The 26,862-nt window shown below is 36.6% G+C and overlaps 1 protein-coding gene across 6 annotated transcripts in view; it reads left to right on the forward strand.

Annotated features, from left to right (window-relative positions):
* PSD3 (pleckstrin and Sec7 domain containing 3) overlaps positions 1-26,862 on the forward strand; it is a 444,956-nt gene that overhangs the window by 414,917 nt on the left and 3,177 nt on the right. For all 6 annotated transcript variants that reach the window (XM_075204582.1, XM_075204583.1, XM_075204584.1 and 3 more), the window contains 3 exons: positions 7,662-7,819; positions 8,976-9,120; positions 11,308-11,451. In XM_075204582.1, the coding sequence (XP_075060683.1) occupies positions 7,662-7,819; positions 8,976-9,120; positions 11,308-11,451 (447 nt within the window). The remainder of the gene's footprint in view (positions 1-7,661; positions 7,820-8,975; positions 9,121-11,307; positions 11,452-26,862) is intronic.

Genomic DNA, 26,862 nt, shown 5'->3' on the forward strand with positions numbered 1-26,862 from the left:
TAAATTACCAGCCTCTACTAGTTATTCAGATTGGTGAACATGATCAATGCAAAACCCCACAACATACGGGCATGATGACAGTTCAAGATACAAACTTAGGATAAAATTGAGTATGCCCACAATCTTCCTAGGCCAAGACCAGGTTTGCTAAACCATCTTCCTATTTTTGAGGATAAACTCACAAATGTATAAGCTTTATCTCTTTCATGCTTTGGATATCAGGACAGCAAAATTTGAAACTATAGGCAGGTAGATATGCGATTAGCACTGAAATTAATAATAAGCCTCTCAGAGGCTTGTATGTGTAATAGAAGAGAATCAGATGATGGTTATACATGCCCAGGGGACCTAGAGGAGCTTAAAGTTTCTCTGTTGGGGGCTTGTTACTTTTGCTGTTTAGAAGGGGTTCTGCATGCTTTTTAGATTTATTCTAGTTTTGTCAAACATCTCCAGCTGACCGGCTGATTAACTAATATGATGTTTGGGAGGTGAATTGTGGTATTTTTAATGGTTATATTTATGAGCCTGGCAATGTCAGATAGTCAGCATTTTTGGAAAAGCCACCAGCATTGTTGATTAAAGGAAAGTGTGGGAATTTCAGGAAGGATTTTTTCACCCCTGCTTGGCTAATAGGCTGTTTTTTTTCTTGCTCTGAATGAACACAATTAGATTTTTTAAAGGTTGAACTTGATGGAGATATATATCTTTACAATTTTACTATGTAAGTAGCTGGTAACAAAGCAAAGTGACAAGTACTCAGATATACATATTATGTAAAATTACTTACGTTACCATGAAGGTATGGGACCATTTACACGTATATATTACAACTATACTTAGCAATTTTAAAATATCTCTTTTCTTTTTAAAAGTATAGAATTTATTGGCCCTATAAATAGCCTTTGAGGGAAATTATGGACATCACCGCGATGTTCTTGTGGACATCACCGCGATGTTCTTGTGGACATCACCGCGATTGTCTTGTGGACATCACCACGATTGTCTTGTGGACATCACCGCGATGTTCTTGTGGACATCACCGCGATGTTCTTGTGGACATCACCGCGATTGTCTTGTGGACATCACCGCGATGTTCTTGTGGACATCACCGCGATGTTCTTGTGGACATCACCGCGATAGTCTTGTGGACATCACCGCGATTGTCTTGTGGACATCACCGCGATTGTCTTGTGGACATCACCGCGATATATGATATTATTTGGCTCCAATTGCACAGAGCAAAATGTGTTTGTGTGTGTATGTGTATATATATATATATATATATATATATATATATATATATATATATATATATATATATAGTGTGTGTGTGAATCTTATATTTAAAACAGTCATGAGAATAAGAATAATACATTTTAGTTGTTTTTTCAGAAATGAGAGAGAATCTGAAAAATCTAAATCTTTTGTCAGACTAGGATGACCTTTTTATAAAACAGGTTGCAAAGATTCTTAGTGACTTATTTTTATTAAACTGAATTTAATGCAAATTTATAACTACTTCCTAGTGGCTGGCTTTTCTCTTGAGGTAGCAATAATTATTTTGCTATACTGGAACGGTGTTGTAATTCTTCTTGTGACATGCAACATTTGTTCCCAAATAGCCACATTTTTAATGTTTTTGCACAGTTGCACGGCTATGGCGGAGCTTCCAGAAAGGGAGGATAAATCCTCTCCCTCCCTAGTACCTCTGTTAATGCTTTCAGTCACTACGGTTAAATGAGGAAGCACCTGTAACTTCTTTCCATGCATTTCTATGGCCAACTCTCAATTTTGAACATTGGGCCTGATTCATTAAGGAATTTAGGCAACAAATTTCTTACTTAAGTCTCCTGGACAAAACCATGTTAAAATGAAAGGGGTGAAAATTAGTTTTCTATTTTGCACATAAGTTAAATACTGTCTATTTTTTCATGTAGCACACAAATATCAACTTTAAATTTCAGTGTACAAATAATCTATCAAACATTTGTGTGCTACATGAAAAAATAGAAAACTAATTTTCACCCCTTTTATTTTAACATGGTTTTGTCCAGGAGACTCTAACTCTGTGCACCCTTAGTTTGGTTAATAAGCCATAAATAGTTTTGCATTCTTAATTCTAGGTGAGATTGTTGTAAAGTATAAAGGTTATATGATTATTATTTGGTTTTCACATACGACTGCAGTGCTATTAAAGGTCTTGAGTATATTTGCACATGCTCCTTCATTTTAACCCCAGGGTTTCTCTGGATAAATGGTGGACCATAGAGGAAACCACCTGAAGACAGGTCAGGCTGACGCAGAGTGGAACACAGCGTAATTTACAGCGCCCAGCTTACATCTGTAGCATGTGTGCCTGGTTTATAGCAGGTGCGCTTATACCCATGTACACAGAATTGGGTAGTAAGTGCAATAAAGATTTGTAAGTATTTTTTTTCCATAAGGTAAAAGCCACTTACTATTAAACTTCATATAATACCACATATATAACCTTCCTTCTCACATACCAATGAAAGTGAGAACATTTTAAAAAAAAATAAACTAAACTTTGGAGATTCTTAAGTATCAAATACTGTTTAAATATTTATTGAGTTCATATTGAGATACAATGAAAAACTTTTTATTGCATTTTAATCATTAAAATGGCAGAAATGAGTAGACTTATGCAACGTAATTGTTAAACTTTTTGATCATTCATAAATTTAGATATCAGAGTCTCCAAAGTGGAGGTTTTTTTAAATAGAAATGTTTTGTTGCCATTCCGTTTGAATAGACTATGTTTTGTCTCATCCATCATACAATATTAATTGGCCTTTTTGCGCTGTACATCTTAAGTATTCAATTAGTTTTTATTGGAGCTGACTTTCAAAGATTATTTTTATCACCTTCATCCTAGCTCCTTCATGCACAAACCATTTTATGTCTTTCTATCTCACCTTTTGCACTGATGCCAAGTTTTACTGTGTAACTGTCCCAGTGTTCTGTCTGAGAACAGTGGCAGATGCATTAGTACTGCATGATGGAGAAACACCTTGGACCTGTATAGAATATATAAAATCTGACACTTCAGTTTTACATTTACTTTTGCCTTTGTTTTTTGTTTTGTTTTTGGCTGGCATCAGTTTTGTTTTTGTTGTAAGATGCAAGACACACTTTGCTTTAAATTGTAACTGGAAGGAGCTGTGAGAAATCTCAGTAATTGTATCCAGCTGAAAGTTATTTTGTATATATACATTAACAACCTCTATTTAGTATTTGGCCATGACATTTTCTATGGTTCCCCGGCAGAATTTAATCTTACATGTTCACAGTTGTACCCCAACCACACCACACAGGGATACAGCGATAGTCGTTGTCTCCGTTCTATGCATTTAGTGAAATACCAATTTGAAAATACAGTACAGAATGGTGAACAAAACATGGGACTTGAACATTGTATTAGCAGAAGTTCCCAACTCTGCAAAATGACCTATTGCACAACTTCACTACATTGAATGTTATAGTTAGTGTTGAGACCTGAAGAGTAACGGATACTGACAGAGAAATGTGAGTGTTATGATTAGGGGTAGCATGTGGAGTCGGGGATGATCATTAAAAAAAGTCCAAACAAACGAAAAAACAAAAACTATACTTGGAATTCCTCTTACAGTCATGCAATTTTTGGGATTTTTTTTTTTTTTAAAAAAATTGTGCTGTGCCCCTTCCTCTATGCCTCATAGTTTGTGCTATAGAATGCCATCCAGCAGAATTTGAAAATTGGACCAACTCAAGCCTCCTTTATCCACCCATGGCACCTCCAACCAAACCATGTACCCAAACAGATTTGACCATACCAACGAATCACAATGTGATGTCCCTTTTGCTTGGAAATAGTGCATCTGCCTTGTAAAATCAAGAAAAATTGACGTAAATTATGTTTTAAAACCTTATTCAAATGCAAGTTTATTTTGATCGTATTTTTATTATATACAGGTAAAGTATATTATTTTTTCTCAAAATATAAATATTATGAAATCCTTATATTGTACATATTTTATTCTGTACAGTTGGAGCCTCCGAAAAATTCTGTAGATATTATGGCTACACATATACTTTTAGGAGTGTTAGGTATGTAAGATATTATTTAGATATGAGAAAGCTAATACTTTGACAATTATGGCAGTGGTAAAGGCTTTTCCGCATTACTACTCGGCCCTTCTACAATGCAATAATAACACAGTCATTTATTGATCCACCAAAACGAAAGACCAAACTAAATAAAACCTGCTTGTAGGTGAAAGGTGCGGAAGGTCACTATTGTAAAGGACAGAGTAAAGATGGTCAATAAAGCATTTACATTTGTATTGAATCTCTTGTCTGTACATTGACTACTGAACTGTAGAGACAGGAGAAATATTTACAGTGGGCCTTTATTTTCAAGGGGAAATCAATGTCAGTAAATGTCACAAGGTCATCTTGCAAAACTTATCCAGAAATATGAGCAGTATGACAAAAATAAAGAGTAAGGCCCCTTACCTACGGACATTGCCTTTGCGAATATTAACGCTATCTGTTTGTGCATGTGTCTGATAAGCATTTGATATGCGATTCATATGCAGTTGGTACACTCTTGATGCGTTAGCCTTATCTGTGTGGAATTTGTATGTGCCCAATGGGGCAGGAACTGATATGAGTGAGTTCTCTGTACAGCGCTGTGGAATTAGTGGCGCTATATATATAGCAGCTGCTGCTAATTATGATGATCAAGTGCAATTGCAAATCTGTTGAGATTGCAAGAGTGGTATAGAGTTTTTCCTATTCATTTTAATAGCCCATTCATTTCAGTTGGTTTCCCAGTGTGCGCTACATGTGGAAATCCCATTGAAATGAATGGGCAAGATCTGGTAATAAATAATGATAAAAATCAAAGTGCAGGCCCCCTCCCCTCAAAATCAGACAGCCTGGGCTGGTTCCCACCATAACAGGGGAACACAAACAGTGGGTCCCCCTGTCATAGTGGTAAGCAGTCTCAGGATTATCTTCATAGGGCTTATGTCACTATGGAAAGGGAATGTTGGAATAAAACAGCATATTCCCCTTTCACAAACTACCTGCACTGTGCTGAAAACACTGGGGCACTTCCTGGGCCCCCTGGGATATGGTGGCTGAATAAAGAATATTGGGAACCCTGCAGTGTCCAATATACTGTAATGGTAAAAAAAAAAAAAAAATGCGCAAACACTAAAAAAGTTATTCAATAAAAGACTCTCCAAACCCTTTCTTGCCATTTGATCATAGTATATTGAAAAATAAAATAAAACTGTTTCATTTGTCCTAATCTTTCATAGTCCAATGAAGGAGGATTGGAAAATTATACGTACTGCCCGCTACTAAATGATTAAAGCAGGAAGTCCTAGGACTTACCTTTGATGTCAGTCGAACACAGGCAGTGATTTTCCTTTCTCCTCACCAAATGATAATCTGCAGTTCAAATTGCAATTAGACATTTTCAGGACTCCTTTATGTTTCTGAAATGGAGAACTAATAGTCAAAATACGTTTTTAGTGTTGTGTTAAAATAAATAAAATTTGAATATTGCAATGTAAATAATGGAAAAAAATAAATACATTTATGATTATTTTATTGTATGATTATTTAATACAAGTTAACCCGTGCATGATACTCATGCATTCTAGTCAAATCAAGCTACTTAAGGTGTTAAAAAGGTTCTTGTCATGCATTTGGGGCTAGGCCAGGCCTCCTCAGGGGAAGAGCATTACTTCCCGACGTCAGCGCCCTTTTTTAACGTGGTTTTGTCCACATGTCACCACCTCATCATTCTTCTCCATCACCTCATCCTTCATCTTCATCGCCACATCCTTAATCTCCATTGTCTTACTGTTCTAAAACCTCTCGATACACAACGTTTCTGCTAAACACCTTATCGCTGTGCTCAATCAGTCTTCCTTGAAGGGCAGTATTCATAACCTGCACTTTCACATCACTGCTTCTCCGTACTCGTGAAAATGCGACATACAATTGTCCATGACCAAACACAGGCTCTGGTAAATAAATACCCACACGGTCAAGAGTTTGAGCCCTCAACTGGTAAATTTAGCCTTTACTACCCCTCCCACGGGGGGGAAGGGGGGATGATGGAAGTTAACTGACTTCACTATTATCATTTTTTTGTCAAATATTGTCAGTATACCAAATTTAAGGTCAATTGGATGAGCCCTTTCTGAGAAAATAGTTTTTTACACACACACACACACACACACACGAACACACGCCGCTAGGCTTATATATATTAGATTTCTTTATGTATTTTTGGTGTGTTTTGTGAATAATTAGAAGCACCTTAGTACTGTCTCCATTGTGCTCTTTCATGACTAAACCAGTATCCTGGCTTTTGTTATGCGTCAGTTTCACCTGTACTTATTTTCTTTTATACAAGTGGCAGAATAAATATATTTTTCTTTTAAAGCCTTATATAGTAAACCTTGGACACTTTTTCTTTTCTATGATTCAGATTCATGAAGACCCAGTTATTTACACTACTTAAATAGGTCCCCCAAATATTGAAATGACAAATATGTGGATTCTATTTAAGGTCTGATGCAATTAGAGGGTACAAGAAGGGAGGTTCACATTTTAGTTTTATATTTCTTTCCATTAATCGAGTACTATGACTGCAATGCACTTGTGTGGGGATAGAGAGAAGAGCAAAGAGATGACAAATTGGGTGACCTCTCCATCTATGCCCTCCATAATTTAGGATTTTTTTCTTCAGTTTGGGATTCATCCAATTTTTTTAAACTTTAATATGAAATTTAAGTGTGGGGGGAGGGGGGGGGGGGTAAATTATATATTTTTGTTAATTGTATAAGTCAGTGTTTCCCAAACTCAGTCCTCGGGTACCCCTAACAGTGCATGTTTTTCATATCTTCTTGCTGGAGCACAGGTGTATTGATTACCAACTGACACATTATAATTAGTACCACCTGTGGATCTGTTACAATGTGTCAGTCAGTAATGAATACACCTGTGCTCCAGCAAGGACATGTGTAAAACATGCACTGTTAGGGGTACCTGAGGACTGGGTTTGGGAAACACTGGTATAAGTGATTAAACTAGGTCCTGCTTACTAAAATTGTACGGAAATCAGAATTTAGAATTGGAGATCTGAACGCTTAAGCTGAACCTAAATCCTGTTAGGGTTTTAAGTATCTAGGCAACGCATTTCCACTTTTTATGCCATATTTTCATCTGAGTGCGCAGCCAACCTCTTTTGCCAGTGCATTCCTCAGTTTTTCAACAGAGCAACATGATATATATAATACTTATATGTTACTTGTGGTGTTGCACTGCGACTCTGTGCATCAGTACTTATAGGTGATTCCCAAACCAGATCCCAAATTTGGTAAAAGCTTTAAACAATTTACAAACTGTTAACTGTTTGCTACATTTGTTTTTGAATGGCAAAGTATAGCGTAATCTTCAACATCTGTGTATTAGTAGTAACTAGCAACTAATCTTGCCAGTCCACGGCTCGTAGGTGTATTTGTAGCTTAATATATCTTTTTGTTTCCAATTTTTGTATTTCATTGATGCTGTAGCAATACATTGGGCTTCTTCCTACACTGGTTTAAGCATACTCTTTTCTCCTTTTAAACATGCAGGATGAATATAAACCAGAGAAGGCTCTGTCCGAAGATGACTTAAAAAATGCTGTAAGTGTGCATCATGCTCTGGCTTCGAAGGCAACAGATTACGAGAAGAGGCCCAATGTCCTTAAACTTAAAACAGCAGACTGGAGAGTTTTTCTCTTTCAAGCACAGTAAGCATTACTCAGAAACAATTGAGTGAATCAAATTTATGTCTACAATGTTTTAGATTTCAATCAAATATCTTTCTGGAAGATTAAATTGAAAGTCAGATGGGAATGTAATGTCTCGCCAACTTTTTCAAATATATATGCACTTTTTACTTAGGTGGGGAATCTTGTCAAATTTTAAAGGAGAAGTGTCCAGTTTTCGATTTCCAAATTGCTCTTACATTGTAATGAATACGCTTCTTCTGAAGCAGTTGCCTTATTTCACTTGAGAGCACTACAGAGATGGGTTAATAAGTGTTTGCTTATTGTATTGTAGTTCTATGTTATTACACTAGTTATCCAAGTAGTAATTAGGCCAGTAAATCTTAGCACAGAATTAACCATTGGAGAACTGACCTTCTCTAAGGCTGTGTGTGCAGTCGTGGCTTTTGCAGAAGTTGCGTGAACAGCCAAAGGGGGGTCTATGCAGACATGCACCATGAAGCTGAGCTTGCAGACTCAGGCAGTGGCCAGTACAAATTGGGTATCACCAACCTGTTTAAAGGATGTGAGGGACAAACACTAATGTTTTCTGGCAGAGGTCTGACTCTTAGCTCACTAAGCTCATTGTACTCTTTCATTTATGTATTTTAAATGTGTGCCTTTAGGAGCTGTGTATACTAAGGTTGACCAGCTATAGGGTTTATTACCAAGATAATACATCCAATTACAAGGTATATTCCATTTCACCCTGTGTTTAATGCATACTGTACAATCTATATTTGAAACTAGCACTTTTTTCAGTTACCCTATTCATAAACATTATTGCACTAATGGTTTATATATTCTTAATGCTATCTTATGTTTCAGAACCTAAGTTTAGTGTAAAGTAAAAGCTTGTTTGCAAGGAAATTGCCTAGTTTATACATTGCAAGTACAGCCTTGTCCTAACATTCTACAAAGTTTGTTTATTTGTCTTGTCTTTCCACCGAAAGACTGCATCAATATTCATTCTGGATAAATCACTAATGTCTTATAGTACTCGTCATTGTAAATTGTGCTGCTGAAGGTGGCTGTTAAATAAATGATACAAATAAAGCTTAGTAGGAAGCTTACCAATAACAATTTTGGTATAATGAGCTGACATAATTATATGCTATGGATTTTTCATTACTTGTAGGAGTGCTGAGGAAATGGAATCGTGGATTAACAAAATTAATTGTGTGGCATCAGTGTTTTCTGCTCCACCTTTTCCGGCTGCTATAGGATCCCAGAAGAAATTTAGCCGCCCATTACTGCCTGCTACCACTACCAAACTGTCTAAGGTTTGTAATTGAACACATGCCTGTAGCACAAAATGTTATGTGCTAATGTACGAGAAGTACTCTTCTCCACTTTAATTGGTCGTTGAAAATGATTCACTTAGCAGTGTATTTCAAGCTTGAATTCATTATCTCCACGAACGCACATAACTGATGAAAACATTACAAGTTGAGAATAGGATATACAGACACCAATGGCATACCATATTTGTTATTTTTTTACTTCCTGCCTTAGCTGTTTAAAATAATTTTTTTAAACGTAATTATTTTTTACTAATATTATTGTATTACCTATTTGACCGCATAATGAATATAATCTGTATGACATTTAGAGAGTTGTCCAGATCATAAATCTAGACTTTTTGTCATTCAGAATTGCCAACTCTAGAACATAATTTAACTGACAATTTTTTAATAACAAATAACTGACAGACACCACTTTACTGACACATGTGGCAGATTCAATTGTCCGCGAGGTGACAGCTGCGCACATTGCTGGCAAATATGTAAAAAAAAAAATCTGTGCTCATTTTCCCCTTGCATTTCTATGGGGCGCAAGTTAATATGAGCGGACATTTGAGTAAAAACAATTGAGGCCATGTGTCTCTGCGAACTGTTCCAGAGACATGTTGTGGTACCCTGCTCCACCCCCCCCAGAATTTAATGTGCCCCATTGCATAGTATGAATGTGTTTAAAGTAAAAGTATAGCCCTACACACATTAAACCACTAGGGTAACACATGTTTTCGATTTAGCGGAAATAGGGGCAATTTGTTAACTGTATTACTTTTCTTTTCTTTCTTTTTTTAAAGATAAACATTTTGGCCGTGATTCATTAAGGCAACTAACAGATTTTGTCTTTTTCTTTGAAAATGCACGTACCATGGGCATTCATGTGTCCGTATTCAACAAGAAGCAGGTGTAAATATATGTCTGTTGATAAATATGGGTCTAGGGTGCGCTCTGCTCTAACAGACAATACACTGCAGGATTTGTCCAGTACATATGTGGAATATGAAGCCCCAAAAGAAAGCACAATTTATTAGAATGTTATGAATGTATCCAGTACATAAAATGTGTTTTTACAGTTGCTCTTGATTGCAAACACATGTTCTGGTTTGCATACGCGATCGTCATCACTAGTAATCAGCGCCTACACTTGACCTGATGCTGGTGAAAGTGATACAACTGAAAAACACATACCTTTTGAGATGCCCAAAGCTTGTATCAGATGCTGCTGCGTGTGCTCGAGCTTGGCACGCCCTTACTGTACATTGACTACTTGCATAAACCCATTCGTCTCCCCATTCCACCCCTGAAATCGTAAGCCGTTTTAAGGGTCCTTTGCGCTAAAAGATGAATTGGACGTTACTGAGTTCTCTGGCACATGGTCCGGGCATGTGCAGAGCAATTTTACATGAAATACGGCCCATATCTACATTTATGTTCCTTAATGAATCATACCCTTTGACTTTTTGTTTTGTCTTAGTTTGCAGTATAAAACCATTAGTAATATTTTGATGGTTTTTTTTCATAATCAGAATCTGTAAATTGAGAAATGCCAAAACTAACAGGATGTTGCTTATTAAAGTGAATTCACTCAGTTATGTACTGGGATTAGCTGCAAGGGCCTAGACCAGTTTTAAAATTTCACTATTCAGCAAAAAGTTTTTTTTTATAGGTTAAATACAAGGTAGAAAACAAATGCAAAAGTCTGATTGGATAAAATGGTTTAGCGCATTACTGCAGTGTGGAGAAATATTAATATACAACTCCCAGTGACTTCTATAGGATAATTGACAGATGTGTTTGCCGCTCAACACTTGTATAAAAATGGACTGTGTTTAAATAATTGCAATTTGCAACGCAATACTAAATGCAACAGAAACTCTTAGCTCTCAGAAATGTCTGCTACATCTACTCTGACTGCTCTGGCTGACCTTAACATATTTGTCCATAGCGGAAGATGTGTTCTCACACTTCTAATTATACATAATTATAAGTGTGTAATTATACGTAATATAATTATACAATATGCATTATCTCTCAATAATCAGCTTATCAATCCAATGCTGCTAACTAGAAACATGCAATAATTCTGGTGTATTCTGTTACTAGCAGTGAAATTTCTCATTTAATGTCACTGAGAGTCCTGAAGCATTAAACTAACTGCCAGTCGTCTGATTTCAGGATGAACAGCTGAAGTCACATGAAACAAAACTAAAACAAATATCCACTGAGCTGGCTGAGCACCGTTCCTATCCACCTGACAAGAAGGTGAAAGCCAAGGAAATAGATGAATACAAGATGAAAGATCACTACCTGGAGTTTGAGGTATGTCTTCTGAAATATACAAAAATACAGAGGAACAAAGTCAAATCTATGCTGTATACTAGTTAGTGTTATGCCCAACTCCCAGTCTGCTTTGCTATAGCTGGAATCAAATTGAAGGTACTAGTGAGGAAGGCTCTCCCATCTTTTCATTCAATCATATGTCCCAACTATTAAGATTTAGATCCAGACAGTCCTGTCACCCTGCTCGCGTCTGCTCAGCATTAAGAGAGTGCCGCACGCACCAGTAATAAGGATGCTGGGGTGTTCTTTGTGGAGATGTAGGAGTTTAAAGTGCTAGGTTTGCCTTCTGGTGGACATGGTACGTCTCAGCATGAAGCGGCCATTCCCTCAGCATGCCTGACTACGCCACGTTTGGTGAGTGTGCGATCACTTCTTGGCGATGCTCACACACTGTTCTGATTTCGACAGCAACAATGTTGGATATGTACAATGTATGCCCCTGAATTGTTTCATGCCACTGTATTTTCAGCTTGTCTATGGACTATGTTGGCACAATATAAATAAAGGATCCACTGTAGAACATTGCATACTGAAGCACTAATTTGTGAATTAATTAGTGTGAACAAATCTATTCATGATTTTGATACTGTAACTCGTATCATCATCATTATCATCATCATCTATTTACATACAAATAAAACCTGTATAATGTGAATATATATATATCATGATGTGTCAAGCGTAGTCAGTTTCACAGTATAGTAGCATAGATGTTTTTATATATATGTGTATGTGTGTATATATATATATATATATATATATATATATATATATATATATATATGTGTGTGTGTGTGTGGCGTCTTTACAGAGGAATAATCAGCATGTAGATAGCAATATATGACTCACACACTTGAGATTTCTCACTTTGTTTAGAACATGCAACAACAGCCCTTTAAATGTGTATTTTTTTTTCTGTTAGCATTCTCGCCCCCTTTGTTCATGCTGAGATACAGTGGCTAAATATGCATGTAACTATGCTGTTGCTAAGGCTTCTAGCACTTTAGAAATCATCTTTACAGCATATACGAATTCAGAAATGATAACCTGTTTGTGTTTTTTTTCTCACGTGGAATGACGGGTTAAATAATTGTGTTGTTTAATTTGCTTAAGATAGGATAATTATTTATTAACACAAGGCTGGGGTAAAGTAAATATGTTTTTAATAAATACCATCAGAGACTGAATAAGGTAAAGTGACTTGGCATCACATTGATTTTCAGTGCATTTTGATACGTTATAATGAACTTCCTCACTGACAGAAATCATGTTGATTACTGTGTAAAAGGGAATTATAAACCTCATATACTGGAACATTCAGGCTTCTTTTTATATCATATTCGTGTACTGCAATGAACAAATGGCAGAAACGTATAAATATGTAAATGTGGTTAAAACTGACAAGAAAAAAAAAATCTTTGTCAGAATAGATGAAAATAAAACATACTTGCCAACATTTTGGAGGGGGTGGGGCTTGTTTAATTGTGAAACATTTGGCCCCGCCCCCATGATGTAATGACACTATTACCTGAGAGTTGTCATTGCGGCTGTAATTCTGCCCACTTCACTAGGAAGTGGGCAGATGCGGTAGGATTCCCTACTCTCCCGGGAGTCCGGGAGACCTACCCAGAGTTCAGTAGTTTCCCAAACATTCCAGGAGAGTTGGAAAGTATGAAATAAAATTACATATAGTAACAATACAGTAGTAATAAGATCAAAATGGAAACATGGGTAGAATTATCTTTAGTTTGATTCCCTTACTACTTGTAGTAATGATGCAAATTGCGTCTGTCACGAACGCCCAGCCTGTCCCAGATACAGCAATCTGAACAGCTGACCATGACTGGCGTCACCTTAGTCACTTAGCAATGAATACACCTTTTCTGCCCCACAAAGGATTTATTATTGTGTAGCAATAGCCTCCTTGGGCTTCTTAAATTCACAAAGAATTACTGAGAATACACTAGATTAAATGTATTTAATCTGAAAAATGTTTCCAAGGCTTATTCACAAAAGTTAATAACAAGACATACAATATGTTTACACAAATGAGTTTCAGAAAATAAAATCAGAGTACTACTTACTAGGTAGACTTGATGTGTGTGAGGGAACACAATGGAAGAATATGGGACATGTCAGTCATAATTGACTCCCTCATGAAAATGCACACAGTAATGACTAAAGCAGAAGATTTTAAACCCTTCTTATAGGCTCTTCGTCCCCACCTTAGGAATTACACTTCAATTAAGTCATATTGATTCCCAAAATGACACCGAGCTTTCCAAAGTAAATTATTTATCACTAAGATATATGTTTGGGCACCTCAGACAATCTCTCACCTCTGACCTGCTTTGAGTGGCTAGATGGTTTACAACTTTGGGGCTTCAAACTCCCCCAAGATCCGGCTAGTTTCAAAAGATTCTTTGTTAATTGCACAGGTCACCTAGGTCAGTCAGCAAAGCATACTTTGAGAGGTTACATAAAATATACACATTGTCGTACATGAATTCAACAGAAAATAACAATCAGTCATTAGATATACTACATAATCATCACAGCGTCATTAAGCCTTGGCAGGTTGCCTGCTCTTCCATGATGACTCCCTGGAATTCGGGGGCCTCCCGGACATTTTAGGAGAATAGGTAAGTATCTAATGAAATAAATTGATCTGCATCTATTACACACTGGTTTGCTAGGTAGACAACCTTCACTTTCAAATAGGATACTGTAACTGTACAAACTATCACCGACAATAATAGTACAGTCACACTTTAATTAGACTGTTTCTCTTAGATCACTGATGAAGAAAACTCTTACTCCTTATCCAAAAAAGGTTAAGGAGTAAACACAGGTTTGTCGCACATTTTTCCACAGCTTGGTGAGGGGAGCAACAGTAATTTCTATTTCTATTTTTATTTTCCTAACATAAAAAATTTGTTTATGGTTGCAAAATATAATCTTGATAGTTCTTCTCATCCTGCTTGCCAAATCGTATAATTAGTATTTAAGTACAGAACCCAAAGAAGGGTTGTACACTATACTACAATATTGCTTAAGGGCTTACTACAGCTACCTTTATTAAGGCTTTACATATCATTTTTTTCAACCCCTGTCTTATATAAAAAACAGGAATACTTTGTCAACTAGAAACTGAACTGCTAAATAATATACAATCCTCTAAAACAATTAAGACTCTCTCTAGACAGTAGTTCATTGAAAGTTTAAGGACAAAGTTAGGTAGGAGAGAAATCAATGTGCCCAGCAAAATATTGGTCTGCCAAGTTAAAACAATATTTCTATTGTAGTATAGCTTCACTTTATTGCTCTAAATTGATTTAATTAAATTAGATGTAGGAATCTTTGAAGTATTTTACAATAGCAGATCTTTGAAGACAAAATGCAGTTTCATAGATTCTGACATCTCACTTGCTTTACCCACCATGCCTTCAACTGTGATAATCTCTTTGTTACAGCAAAAGACATATACAGTGGGTGAAATAAGTATTGAACACATCAACATTTTTCTCAGTATATATATATTTAATGTGGCTATTGTAATGAAATTTACACCAAATGTCAGCAACAACTCTTGCAATCCACACATGCAAAGAAATCAAACCATAGATGTCAATAAATTAAGTTTTGTGTAATAATGTGAAAAAGTATTGAACAAGTTTCCTGAAATTTATTTAGTTCTTTGTACAAAAGCATTTGTTGGTAATAACAGCTTCAAGAGGCCTCCTGTATGGAGAAACTAGTCGCATGCATTGCTCAAGTGTGATTTTGCCCCATTATTCAACGCAAATAGTCTTCAAATCATGAAGGTTCCGTGGGCTTCTTCTATGAACTCTGATGTTTAGCTCTTTCCATAGATTTTCAATTGGATTCAAGTCAGGTGATTGGCGGGGCAATTGTAGTAGTTTTATTTTCTTTCTCTGAAACTAATTGATGGTGTCCTTGACTGTGTGTTTGGGATCATTGTCTTGCTGAAATGTACACACTCGTTTCATCTTCACCATCATGGTAGATGGCAGCAGATTTTTATCAAGAATGTCTCGGTACATTTTTCCATTCATCCTACCTTCAATGATTTGCAGTATGCTAATACCGTGTGCAGAAAAACAGCCCCAGACCATGATGTTCCCACCTCCAAACTTCACTGTTGGTATGGTGTTTTTGGGGTGATGTGCAGTGCCATTTCTCCTCCAAACATGGTGTGTATTATGGCATCCAAAGAATTCCGCTTTGCTCTCTGACAACACTATATTCTCCCAGTATTTCGCAAGCTTGTCCAAATGTTGTGCAACAAACTTTAAACGAGCTTCAACATATTTTTTCTTCAGCAAAGGAGTCTTGCTTGGTGAGCGTACATACAGGCCATGGCGGTTGAATGTACTACTTATTGTTTTCTTTGAAACAATTGTACCTACTAATTCCAGGTCTTTCTGAACCTCTTCACAAGTGGTCATTGGTTGTTGGACAATGCTTCTGATAATTTTTTCCACTCCTCTGTCAGAAATCTTGTGAGGTGCACCTGGTTTTGGCCGGAAATTATGTTCTTTCCACTTATGGATTATGGCCCAAATAGTGCTCACTGGTACATTCAGCAGTTTAGAGATTCTTCTGTAACCAGTGCCATCCGTATGTTTTGCAACAATAACAGAGCGAAGGTCTTGAGAGAGCTCTTTTCTTTTACCCTTTATGAGATGTTTCTTGTGTGTCACCTTCGTAATGAGACACCTTTTTATAGGCCATCAGTTGTGGCTGAACCAGCTGGCAGGATTGCTTTCTAATTACTGATAGATTTTAGCTGGTATCTTGGCTTTCCATGCCTCTTTGCATCTCCCTTTCTTAATGTGTTCAATACTTTTTCCTTATGTCATTTCACATTATTACCCAACACTTTATGGCCATCTATGGTTTGATTTCTTTGCATTTGTGGATTGCAAGGGTTGTTGCTGACATTTGGCCACATTACATATACATTTACTGAGAAAATTGTTGATGTGTTCAATACTTATTTCACCCGCTGTATACTGTTGTTTAAATCACCAGTCCAGCTTAGCAAATCTTATTGACATTGCACTAAAGCTGCAATCTGCTCTCCAAGCTTAAAACACCATAAAACAAAACATTTTGGTTCTTAGTAGCAAAAAATACTTTTGTAGGATTTGCTCATGATCTTGTATCATTAAGTAGAATTTCTGGTGGACATTACATTAAAGCATGTGTTGATGGCCTTTAAATTTCTCTGTGTAAATTCTAATGATGGAATACTATGACCTACTGATTTCCATTAAATCATATCCAATTACCATTTTATGGTTTATTTAAAATACAGTTAAGGTTCCTTTTACACTGCAGTGTTACATCCATAGAGAGAGCTCGTTCAGAAACTGTTCACCCAATCATTTAAATGTAAACAGCAATGTATTGATCTATCTAATTGGTAAGTCAAATGATGTCTATATACTCCCCAAATTAATAGAAATACATAGTTTGTGGAAAGGTAATTTAATTACTTTGAATCTAAACAGGTTGAGATTGATTTAGTGTGTGTTGTATATTAGACCACAATGGTCATTTATGTAATTCACTTACCTACCTGGCAGATGTTTTAAACAAACATCATCAATAGCTTTCTGTACTTTACATTCAACTGCAGTCTAAACATTTTCCCATAGAAAACATTCTGAACAGTTGTCAGACAAGAGCTGTTAGCTATACTCTATACAGATGGAGCAGGGTTCTTTTTGACAAGTGACACAATCGCATAGAGGACTTTAAGTGGCTGGTACTAATGCAATGTTTTTTTTCATTTAGACAAGTACTGAATTTCACAACTTCTCACTACTTGTGAAACCTGCTCAATCTGTATTCTAACAGTGAAAAACAGTAATAATAATAATTCCTTCATGGTCTAAAAATCATACAGTGTTCCTTTTTATACCATGTAGGTTAGCAAGGGTGGAATTTTAGATGATGACAAGTAATGGAATCAATACATTTTAATTCTGTTTTAGTAAAATAAAACAAAACACTATATCTGGCAGTAAGTGAGTATAAAAGGCTGAGGGGTATTGAGAAACGGCACTCTATGCAATCTATCGGGCCAATCACACGATAAAGGACCATTCGGCTTGATATCGCATTAGTGTGTACACTCCAACGATGAACGTTTATCGTTCCAAAGCACAGCGTATTGTTTAATTTGATTTTTAAACTGGACTTAAAATCTCGTTCAGCAATGAAACAATGTCGTTCCAGTTCTGCTATGTGTATGCACTCAGGATCAGCAGTGTTCATAGATCTCAATCTCTAGCTTCAATATCTTGAATAATGGTTTCCAATTAGACATGTGATAGTCCTTGTCACCAGTCAGGAGCTAATACAAGATAGTAGAAAATAACCAGTGGTTGAAGAGCAGCACCTCAAAGTGGTTGACTCTATTAGCTTGGAAGTTGTACATCAGACTCAATGACATTGTTTACATTTCTCAGCATTACAGAACATTACCACCTACTTTGAAAGTTATCATCTTGGTAACTCCCAAACCGCAAAGTCAAGATTGCAACTTGGATTCATGTCATTATTTATTTATCATTTTCTCCGCTTAGAAAAACTGATTGCCTTTTAATAGGATTTTAGTTATGAGAACCATTTTGTTGTGGATCTTCAAGTACAAGAACATAGGACACATTTGTATATTGTTAAGACGTGATTATGTTGTATGTGGAAGATTCTCTCATAAACAATAAAAATTAGTGTGCAAACGTTCTACTAATATAGTAATTGCACATTGTATTATTATTTGTGCCTTTTGACAGATTTAGCCAACCCACATATTATAAAAAAAGGAAAATTTGCTTCTAATCCTATTGAGCTGCCATTTACATAGATAAACACATCTCACCATTTGTACATAGAAACATACAACAGTAATAATTAACTTTTCAACTGTTGGTTTTTTTTGGAATCTATTTAATTGACCAATATACCTGTTTCTCCTTCCATATGATTTCAGATAAATTAGGTGAAGTATGTTGTTGCCAGCTGTCTCTAATTTTCCAGTCCCAGTTGTTGAAAATTTGGCCCTAAAAATGTCCCCACTTTTTAGTATTGACCAACTACCCAATACAATCCCTCTTAGTCTACATACTGAATTCAACTCTTAACAATTGTTATTCCAACAGTTTTTCTAAACTAACAGTTATTGTACAGGAGTAGCCTACAATTCTAATAAATTACTTTATGGAAGATCTTGTGTCACTTAGTCAGGCAGGAAAGTGACCCTGAAAAGTATTTCAAATTGTTGGCAACAATGTAAGTAAGAAACATACTGAATTTCTGTAAATGAGCTATAGGAAAATGTCCTAAATAGAGAAATAATGTGTAAACTAATACTACTTCTACTATGATAAGTAACATATAATAAATATCAAGAGAAACTAAGTTTATTAGAATGATTATCTCATATAACAGAATGTTGGCTGATGATATTGAATTGCCTAGACGCACTCCTGCCAGGATTTAGATAAGTGCCTTTTGAGGCATAAGATGGTTATACCTCTTCATGTACTTAGGATTATGTACATTATAGCATGCCATTAAGTAAGGGCACTGTGGGGAAATAATAATAGGTGCTACTATGCGAAAATCTAGTATAAAAATCTTCTTGAACTATTTGTTCTGCCGTTCCTACGTTTCTATTTCTTTATTTTATACTTTTTTCTCACCTGCCTAGTGGCTGTAATGCATCTTAAAAAGAGACAATGGTACCAAAAGCACAACTATTACATTTGTCTCATTTAATAGTCATTCCCACAAAACTTTCATCAGCCTGTAAGCCGGACTGGTACATATCATTTATTACATCATTAATCATTTTAAGAGTCAGTGACTGCTGTAGCAAACACTACATTTCTCATGCTATATCCTTACTTGAAGTAACTAGTGTCCGTAAAAAATAGATCTTCCTCCAGCTTATTTCACTGAACACAAGGGATTACATTTTAAATATTTTACCTTCAACAATGTTGTTAAGGGATTCACAGTATTGTCACATTAAGTGCATTATAGAACTCATTCTATCCTAAAATACTGAAGGGTGGCTTAATAATAATTTGTTTTATACCATTAGATTTAACCTACTTATTGGAAGTATGACTTTCCCATTGTTTGGATTTCTTTGGCTAGACCTGGCTCTTGCCACTTTTAATATATCTATGACTAATTACCCGCACTAAGGCTAGATTTTTAGTCTGGTTTAAAAATGAAATGAAAATATACAATGTGCTTTGAAAAATTAATCGTTCATCATGGGAGCACACTAATTCGACACCGGGCTGAACGGTCATTTATCGTATGATTGACCCGATAATCGGCTAAAAACCTTGTAGTGTGTTCCCAGCCTAAGAAAACTAGTTTTCAACGCATTTGAAATGCAGAGTTACACCAGTGCCCTCCATTGGCCCCTTGCATTCACTTGTAGTAAACATGTGTGAATAGGGCATGCAGCATCCAAAATAAACTGCCATGCCGTCACCTGAAGGCACAAGCAGAAGTAAGTGTGGAGTTATTGGAGTCAGTAGGTTCCTTCCCCATACCCGTTTTTCTACCTCTACTGGTGTCTGAAACTTGTAAAAGCATTCTAACTTGGAATACTAATTTCCTTGAAATTCAGACACTTGAGTACCTGGATCCTTAGAACTGATGGGATGATACTTGCTATATTTTGATTTAGACAATATCAAGGATGGTTTTTATGGTGAAGATACATTATCATAAAACCATTTCTAGTTAAGTCCACTGCTTTCAGGACAAAATAACTGTTACTCCAAGTACTACATTCAGAATTATGATAAAATGCCAATTGACATGTCTACTAAAACTTGCCCTAAAGTGTATGATACATTTTTTTAGTTCTATATGCCACTTCACATTTAATATACTGATAAAACTGAGGTGTAACCGGTTCTTGTAAGAACACTTAATATGAATAATGCTTTTCTTCACTAAGAATCTCAGGTTTTCAGTTCTTACTGTGAACACTAAGGTGACTTACCCTGTCATCCGTAATTGGCCTTGAGGAAGATTAATGGGAGTCTTGCTGTACAACTACAGATTAAACAGGGCATCCACTTCACAACAGTTTGTTTTAACCTCATTTGCAGCACATTTTCCCTTTTCATCATCGTTTCTTATGTTATCCATAAACTCACATCTCCTTTCCTATTATTATATCACAGTGACTTTAGCATATTTATTTTCATACTTAAGGTACTTGTTGTTTTAGTATTTCTTTCAAAACTGATTTACATTTAAATATAGTGCACTATATTTTAACATGTCAAGAAATACAATGTAGTGATTGTATCATCTTTATCAAGATCATAGCACAACTGTTAAAATATTACAGTGCTTATGAAAACGTATTGGTTATGGTGATATGCAATATGTTTTGAGAGCTTGTACCTGAGGCTTTCAGTGTCTTCTGATTTGGTTTTTGTCCACTGATCTCCTTGCTAAGCAGATAATAGTTATACATCTGAATGCTTGAGAAAAGACAAGGTGAAATGCTGTCACCATAATTATAACATTTTATTTACCATCTACTTAGAGTAATCCACCTAGTGAATGGGACTTATGATTAGGTTGAAATTGGTGGTTTTCAGGCAAATTGGTGGACTTTTAGTCAGTTCTTGGTTACAAAGCGCCAGACACAAAGGGGCAAATGTATCAAGCTGCAGATTTGAAAAGTGGAGATATTGCTTCTAGCAACCAATCAGATTCAAGCTAGCATTTTGTAGAATGCACTAAATAAATGAGAACTAGAATCGGATTGGTTGCAATAGGCAACATCTCCACTTTTCAAACCGACCGGAAGCTTGATAAATTTACCCCTAAGACTATTATTAATTTTAAAATCAATCATTTTTTTCTTTCTGTGAAAACCCTAACAATGTATTTTCAGGGATGAGAAAAAGTAAAAACAGAGAGATAAAAACTCCTACTGTAACATGTGAATACATCAGAATTTTAAGAGTAAAGAATTTATTTTAATTGTCACATATACCACATATACCATGAAAATACACTAAGTTTGCATTCATAATTTCCAATGGTTCAGCAAATTTGACTAAAATAGATGGCTGTCAGGTCGCTAATTTTGAGTAGAGTAAAAAATAAAAAAGCCCATTTATTTGATCAGATGTCATTTAAAAAGATTATAAATCAAAATGCTAATCAGCTAGGTTTTTTTGATAATGTCTTGCATACATATTATACAATGCAATTCCTCTTTTCTTCTACCCAATACTTGCTTTTAGCCATTCTGAATCTGCAGAACAATGCCAAATTATTATTTATTAATACATTCTTCTGCATATGTGAAATGATTTCACATATGCAAAAGGATGTTGTCCCCTTCAAAGGCGCCTTAAAAATCAGATTATCCTATTACCTCATTCACTTTGGAAAGCTGGAACTGTTTTATATATCAACTCAAAGTGTGAATCGATAAAACTATTACTACCCTGTAGAACATTGGAAATGTGTAAATGCGGCTCTGTTTGAGAAATGAGCAAGAAATGATGGTTGGCAACACTACCATTAATGGTTGCTCAAAAGATTGGATCTTAGAGAAAGATTGTGCCTACTTTTACGTGCCATTTCAGAACTGTGAAATACATTAAAATGTCTTGATTAAAGTGATGTTCGTTCTGACTTTTCACACTTAAGTCTGTTCACATAATGAGCCTCATTTAGCTCATTGGCAAAACCCTGTTTTGCCAATGAGCCTACTGCAAGGGGGCTTGTCTTAGCTATACTCTACTCTAAATTATAAACTTAAAAGAAACAGATCTTATGTGTGCTACATGCAAAAGCAGCCTGTTCCCTGCATGCAAAAAAATAAATGTATTTGCACCCCTTGTATCCCGACATTGTTTGTCCAGGTGCAAATTTGCTCCTTTTTTTGCTTTGCTCCCAACTCTAAATGAGGCCCATTGTTTCTGTTATAAAAATGGTGTAGAGCAATATCGACGACGGGGCTTATTTACTAAAGTATACATTTGGAACAAACCAAGCATGTTAGACTTGCCCCTTAGGGGGGTATTCAATTGTTTGTTTTAACGCGCTAAAACCCAAAAAAACGAGCGCTCTAAAAATATTACCGTTAATACGGTAATTACTCGCTAAATTTCATCTCGCAGCTCCCTGAGCAGCGAGCTGAAATTCAGCCCGCTGGCAGCGAGTAAGTACCGTATTAACTGTTTACGCGCGCAAATTTACCGTATAATATGAAGTTTTTTTAGAGCACTTCATATTATACGGTAAATTTGCGCGCGTAAACAGTTAATACGGTACTTACTCGCTGCCAGCGGGCTGAATTTCAGCTCGCTGCTCAGGGAGCTGCGAGATGAAATTTAGCGAGTAATTACCGTATTAACGGTAATATTTTTAGAGCGCTCGTTTTTTTTTGGGTTTTAGCGCGTTAAAACAAACAATTGAATACCCCCCTAAGTGTCTTGTTGAGTAACTTCTATAGTCTTGATTCTATAATGGTAAAAATATGAATTAATACCTTATATAAAAGTCAAACAGGCTTATGTAATAGTATATTCAATGCAGATCAATTTCAAGGTTATTTAAATTTAATTGTCTTATTAATTAAAGGATACAAGTATGTATTTCGGGGAGGGGGGAGGAACTTTAATTTTTCCTACTCTCATTGATCATCCCTTTCCTCTGAATTTGGTCTTTTGCTCAGTTCACCAGGGCTCTAGTGCTTAGAGTTACTGAGTATGTCTGCCAGCCATCATCTGTGATCAGCCTTGCTTTGTGCCTTGGATTCAATTGTTTCCAAATATCAGTTCTGTCATATCCAAGAGAAAAAAATAAATATAAATAGTTATGCATGTATGATATAAAGCCCTGATTGAATAAAACATAGAAGGTCATTAGAAAGATATAGCAATGTACTTAGTTTAGGAGGCATGTGGTGGGTGGTGTCCTCCAGCAACCAGGATAAACATAGCAGAGACAGGAAACAGAATTTCTAAACCATTAATTCATGTTACCTGAAAGTAGAAATGTAATAAATAGGTCTTACTTTATGACGATTACTTTTTGTTTCGGATGCATGATGCAGGCACTCTCTGTGCCCCACTCCTCAAAACCTATTGGTCCATATTTTACACTTATGAGCTCTAATAACAGAAAAAGCAGCTATCCACAAGTTGGGCGTATGACTCTGCTGATTTGGCCGTGCAGCAGATTCCATGTGTCCATGAAATGGAGAAGGGAGGTCTACAAAGTCAGGGTAGACGGTTGGGGCAACGCAATTCACTTCATTATGGAATGACCGCGTGAAACCTACAGATGTGCAATTCATGTCATCTTGCATCAGTGGGTTGTAGGTGGTAGGTGGTGATGTGCAACCTGTTATCGGAGGCCTCCACCACCTCATGGGAACACATTTAGCATCATGCAAACTGTGTCTTAGTGCCATCAACCCCATCCCCTTCTCACTGCTTTCTGGGAGTATGGGAGAATCAGAGGAGTCGGCATCTATGATTATGTATAGTTTAGGGCTTTAGACTCCTTGTAACACACCATGGGGTATATTTACTAAACTGCAGGTTTAAAAAAGTATAGCTGTTGCTTATAGCAACTAATCAGATTCAACTTATTTAGTACATTCTATAAAATGACAGCTAGAATCTGATTGGTTGCTATAGGCAACATTTCCACTTTTTCAAACCCGCAGTTTAGTAAATATGCCCCCATAACTTTAATGATTATGAATTCTGAACTGTGTACAGTACATAATAACAAGGATTTCTATTATCTTTTCATGTACCCTTTTAATAGTCAAATACTGACTGTACTTTTTTGTAAATTTTGGAATTTAAATTATGTATAAAAACTTAAATTGCTCTGACCTTCCTATTTTATTCTGTATTGTATTCTGTATATGACGTTGCTTTTCTTTTATGATCCAAAGCAACGAACAATGAAAAGGTTATATAAAATTATTTTGCAAACATTTGAAACGCACCCCCTCACTGCTCCCTGCTGATCCCTCCGCTCATATATTCTATGGACAGAGCTTTGAGTCCTGCGCGGATGAATAGAGATAGATTAGCTGCTGCAGAGCACCTTTGTATTATAAATTATGATTGAATGCACGTTCAGGCATTCACTGGCAGAGCTGTGAAGTGCACCAAGTACAGTTATAAAGCATTTCCAGGTATCTCTAGCTGTGATTACTGTTCTTGAACCCCATGAAACTAAGTGCATTTAAATATGATTGTTCTTTTGAGACTCTGTTCCCATAAGAAAAGGAAAAAAAGTCACTGGGACAAATCTTGAAAATTGCAGATACCAGTAAAGATATTTTTGCAGGAAACACTTCACTCGTTAACTATTTTTGCCATATTTTGGCAGCAGGAAAACATTATTTTCTGTTTCTAGAGATTCTTCTTTGCTTTTTCTACTCAACATATTTAAGCATTTAACAGACTGAAGTAGTTTAAGCATTTTACATTGTGAAATAATATTGTCTTGGTTGCAAGGAAACAATTTTGCTTCTTTTTAAAATTAAATAATCTTCTTCAATGTATAAATATGAATGAATGCAGCAGTTATTTATTAATCAGGTTTATTTGATAAACTGTTTCTAGCACAAGTCTATTGTTTACTAGAACTTTGAACTAGTTATTAAATAATATGTTAGATATGAAAAACTTGAACTAAAGACAATTGATTAAGTGTTATTAACTGCTTTTGTGTAAGTCTTTGTGATATTGCTATATATATGGGCAGAATGAATTCTAGCTGTATAGAGTTTGTAAGGAACCGGTGTGCCCGAATACAGTTCTGTGATTGTACAAAAGGTAATGAAAAAAGATAATAGATTATGGCAGTGGTTCCCAAACTTACTCAGTTTGAGGCACCCTTAGGGTCACCATAATTTTTCCAAGGCACCCCCAAGCAAAAATAATTACCGGGTATTCCCGTTTTTTAAGTAGTTGGGTCAAAATGACGTAAGATGTATTTAGACCCCTTCACCATCACATTGTGCCCCTTCATCATATCACTGCCCCTCTTCGCCATCTCTCACCCTGTGTCACCCTCTTCGCCATCTCACACCCTGTGTCCCCCTCTTCGCCATCTCACACCCTGTGTCCCCCTCTTCGCCATCTCACACCCTGTGTCCCCCTCTTCGCCATCTCACACCCTGTGTCCCCCTCTTCGCCATCTCACACCCTGTGTCACCCTCTTCATCAGCTCTCACTCTTTCCCTCCTTTAGCGTCTCTTTCTGTCCCACTCCTTCAGCGTCTCTCTCTGTCCCCCTCCTTCAGCGTCTCTCTCTGTCCCCCTCCTTCAGCTTCTCTCTGTCCCCCTCCTTCAGCGTCTCTCTGTCCCCCTCCTTCAGCGTCTCTCTGTCCCCCTCCTTCAGCGTCTCTCTCTCTGTCCCCTTCCTTCAGCGTCTCTCTGTCCCCCGCCTTCAGCGTCTCTGTCCCCCTCTTTCACTGTCTCTGTCCCCCTCTTTCACTGTCTCTCTCTGTCCTTCTCCTTAAGCGTTTCTCTCTGTCCCCCTCCTTCAGCATCTCTCTCTGTCCCCCTCCTTCAGCGTCTCTCTCTGTCCCCCTCCTTCAGCGTCTCTCTGTCCCCCTTCACTCTCCTTTACTTACCTTCTTTTTTCATGTTCCGCTGTCATCTGCCCTTAGGTCCTCCCTGCTGCCGCTCCTCACTGATACTGTCGGACGTGATGACGTCACGCTCGGCAGTCAGTGAGAACAGCTAGGAGGAGGATCCGGCGCTGGATGGGTACAGGTTTTTTTTTCTTCTTTTTTTTGGAGTGCAATCGCGGCACCCATGTGAGAGTGCCGTGGCACCCCAGGGAGCCGCGGCACACACTTTGGGAACCACTGGATTATGGGCAAATTACAGAAACTGTTAGCTGTCTTAATTTTAGCAAACAACTTAAATAAGAGTACCTTCAGGTTTGTTTTGGTTGAAAACCATAGTTTTGTGCAAGTTTGCCTTTACAAGCCATCGCTGCTTTAAATTTTAGCTGTAAAGTCGCCGATTGCCGGCGAGTTGAACAAATCGGACTTTCATACATTTACCCGCAAATCTCAGAACTTTATATGGAAAATTAGATAGGTGGAATTAATAAAATTATAGTTTGAAATTGTGTTTTTACAAGTGTAATAATGTATTTAATAAATCACCTTTTTTTATTCTAAACATCTTTTTAAATTATTGGCGAAAAAAATCCATTGGAAGTTTTACCTATCTGTCTCCAATGGCTGTATTTATACAGATTTTTCTTTTCCTTATTGCGTTTTCAACAAGTGTTATTTATGCAACAAATTGCT

The sequence above is a fragment of the Mixophyes fleayi genome, chromosome 1 (assembly GCF_038048845.1).
Source record: "Mixophyes fleayi isolate aMixFle1 chromosome 1, aMixFle1.hap1, whole genome shotgun sequence".
Taxonomy (NCBI): Eukaryota; Metazoa; Chordata; class Amphibia; order Anura; family Limnodynastidae; genus Mixophyes; species Mixophyes fleayi.